The sequence below is a fragment of the Crocuta crocuta genome, unplaced genomic scaffold (assembly GCF_008692635.1).
Source record: "Crocuta crocuta isolate KB4526 unplaced genomic scaffold, BGI_CrCroc_1.0 scaffold8, whole genome shotgun sequence".
NCBI classification, from domain to species: domain Eukaryota; kingdom Metazoa; phylum Chordata; class Mammalia; order Carnivora; family Hyaenidae; genus Crocuta; species Crocuta crocuta.
The window spans coordinates 99,509-101,738 of NW_027532162.1; the positions used below are offsets into that span (position 1 = coordinate 99,509).

Below are 2,230 nucleotides of genomic sequence, written 5' to 3' on the forward strand. Positions count from 1 at the left end.
GGGAGGAGCCGTGCGCACAGACTCCTGGAGCCCTGAGCTCAGGAGGGTTCAGGCGTGCTGGGCCCCCGTCTCCTGACACGCTTCTCGTGGGTTCCCGCTGCACCCTCCCTGTAGGCCCGTCGCAGGCCACATGCCCTGCCTTGAGCAGAGACCCTGCTGGGATATGAGGGGCAGCCCTGCAGTCCGGGGCGGGGGAGGGGGGGGGTGCTGGCCTGCAGGGCCCTCCTCCCACCTGCACATCCTCTGCAGTTACGCGCGTCCTCTGTCGCGGGGCGTCTGCTCTGCAGCCTCGGTCGGCCGGCTGCACTCTTGTCCTTGAGCCGCACGTGAGGCCGGGAGGCCCTGTGCAGGTGGGAAGCCCCGCAGGGCAAGGCCCCCGCGGGCATGGGCGCTGGAAGGCCTGGCCTCATCTCCTGGTGGGAAGCCGGCCAGGGAGGGCCCTGGGAGCCTTCTGTGGTTTGGGGAAAGGTCAGGTTCACTTTGTGCCCCAGGGCACCCAGCTGGGGCTTGCGTGGGCACGTGGCGGTGTCTGGCTGCTCCGTGGGTGCCCCCCCCCCCGGGGCTGCGGCGGGCTCTCTGAACCCGCCTGTAGGGGAATACTACCTGCTGGCCCAGGTGGGTCGAGGGACCGTGGGTGATCAAAGTGGAAGTTGCTGGGAGCTGGGCCGAATGGCCGTGGTCAGGAAGGGGTGTGCGTGGCACCTGGAGTGGGGCTGTGGGGCTGGGAGCCCCCCCATACCTCTTGCTGCATGGTGTTCTTATTCCTCCCTTCCCACTTTATAAGAAAATGAAAAAAGGGAAGAAAATTGGACTTGTCCCCTTCCGCCTGGGGATATGAGGGTCCTGCAGAAGTGCCCCCTGCAGGCGCCCCTGTGGGGGGGTGTGCAGGGCCACCGCCCTCCCCCACGTCTCCCTGCTGTAGCCCCGTCCCCGTCTCCTGCTGCCTGGAGACATGAAGCACTTCCGGGGTGGGAGGGGCAGCCCTGGGGCTTAGTGCAAAGTCAGAGGGCCTTTAACTTGCCTTCCCTCCCTCTTCCTGCCCCCCCCNCAGAGACAGACACCAGGTATTTTGATGAGGAGTTCACGGCCCAGATGATCACCATCACGCCCCCCGACCAAGGTGAGGGGTGGGACCCCCGTACCCCCCACGTCTGTTTCTTCCCTTCTCTCCAGACTGCACAAGTCAGGGGCTGCCCCCAGCAGGCCGCAGTGCCCACGGGACAGGGTCCCTCTGGGGCGGGAGGGCACAGTCCCTGCTCCTGGCGTCAAGAGGGCCCTCTCCCCCGGCGCGCGGCGGCCGCAGTCCCGGCACTGGGTCTGAGCGTGCCCCACCCGCAGGCGACGCCGTGGAGGGTGAGGACAGCGAGCGGAGGCCTCACTTCCCGCAGTTTTCCTACTCTGCCAGCGGCACGGCCTGAGGCCAGCAGCGCACTCCCGACGCCCCGGTGCCGGCCTCGGGGAACGGGAGGAAGCCTCCTGGACGACCGATCCCCAGCCCGTGTCCCCGTCCGAGGAGCCGCCGAGGAGCGCGATGGGAAGGCCTTCGTGCTGCGGGCCGGGCAGCCCGCCTTGGAGGGGTCTCCTCCCAGCCGGGCCAGGCTGGGAGGGAAGGGTCCTGCGAGTCTTTTTAATTTATTTCATCTAGCTCTCCAGACGTGGCCTTGGCCTTCAGAACGATTAGACTCACATAGGAAACGGTCAAGGACTTCTGCAGCCACGTGCAACTGGGAGCCCAGGAGGGCTCTGTGCCTTCACCCCTCCAGCCAGCCGTCCCCGCCGCCATCTGTCCCGGCCCAGCGCGGGGGCTCCAGAAGCAGCCGGCGGTGCCAGGCTGGCCCGGCCCCCCCGCGCCCCGCCGGGGAGCGGCTCCTGACCAGGGCCGGGGCAGAGGCCAGGCTGGAGGCCGAGAAGTGAGGCTGCAGTCCGTTGCTGTGTAACACGCGATCACGTGCATTTGGGGTTTTTAATCTTGGTGACAAGAAAACCCCTGCCTCCCGCCCTCTCTTCCCTTTGGGGCACCTCCTCGACGGTGTCCCCAGGTAGCACTCTTCTGTAGAGAAGCTTCACTGTCCCGCCACGCGCCCCACGACCTCTGGAGGGGCCTTCGGTGCGCCCCCCGTGCCTCCGGGCCGGACCCGCACTGCACCAGGGCGCTTTTTACATTCAACTTTACTATTTTTACTATTATGAGACTTTCCCTCCAAACTCCTCAATAAACACTGCTTTTCAA

At 66.4% G+C, this 2,230-nt stretch overlaps 1 protein-coding gene across 1 annotated transcript in view; it reads left to right on the forward strand.

Moving 5' to 3' along the window:
- AKT1 (AKT serine/threonine kinase 1) overlaps positions 1-2,230 on the forward strand; it is a 17,468-nt gene extending 15,238 nt beyond the window's left edge. The window contains 2 exon segments of the mRNA XM_077776476.1: positions 995-1,120; positions 1,339-2,230. Coding sequence (XP_077632602.1) covers positions 995-1,120; positions 1,339-1,418 — 206 coding nt within the window. The 3' untranslated portion in view covers positions 1,419-2,230.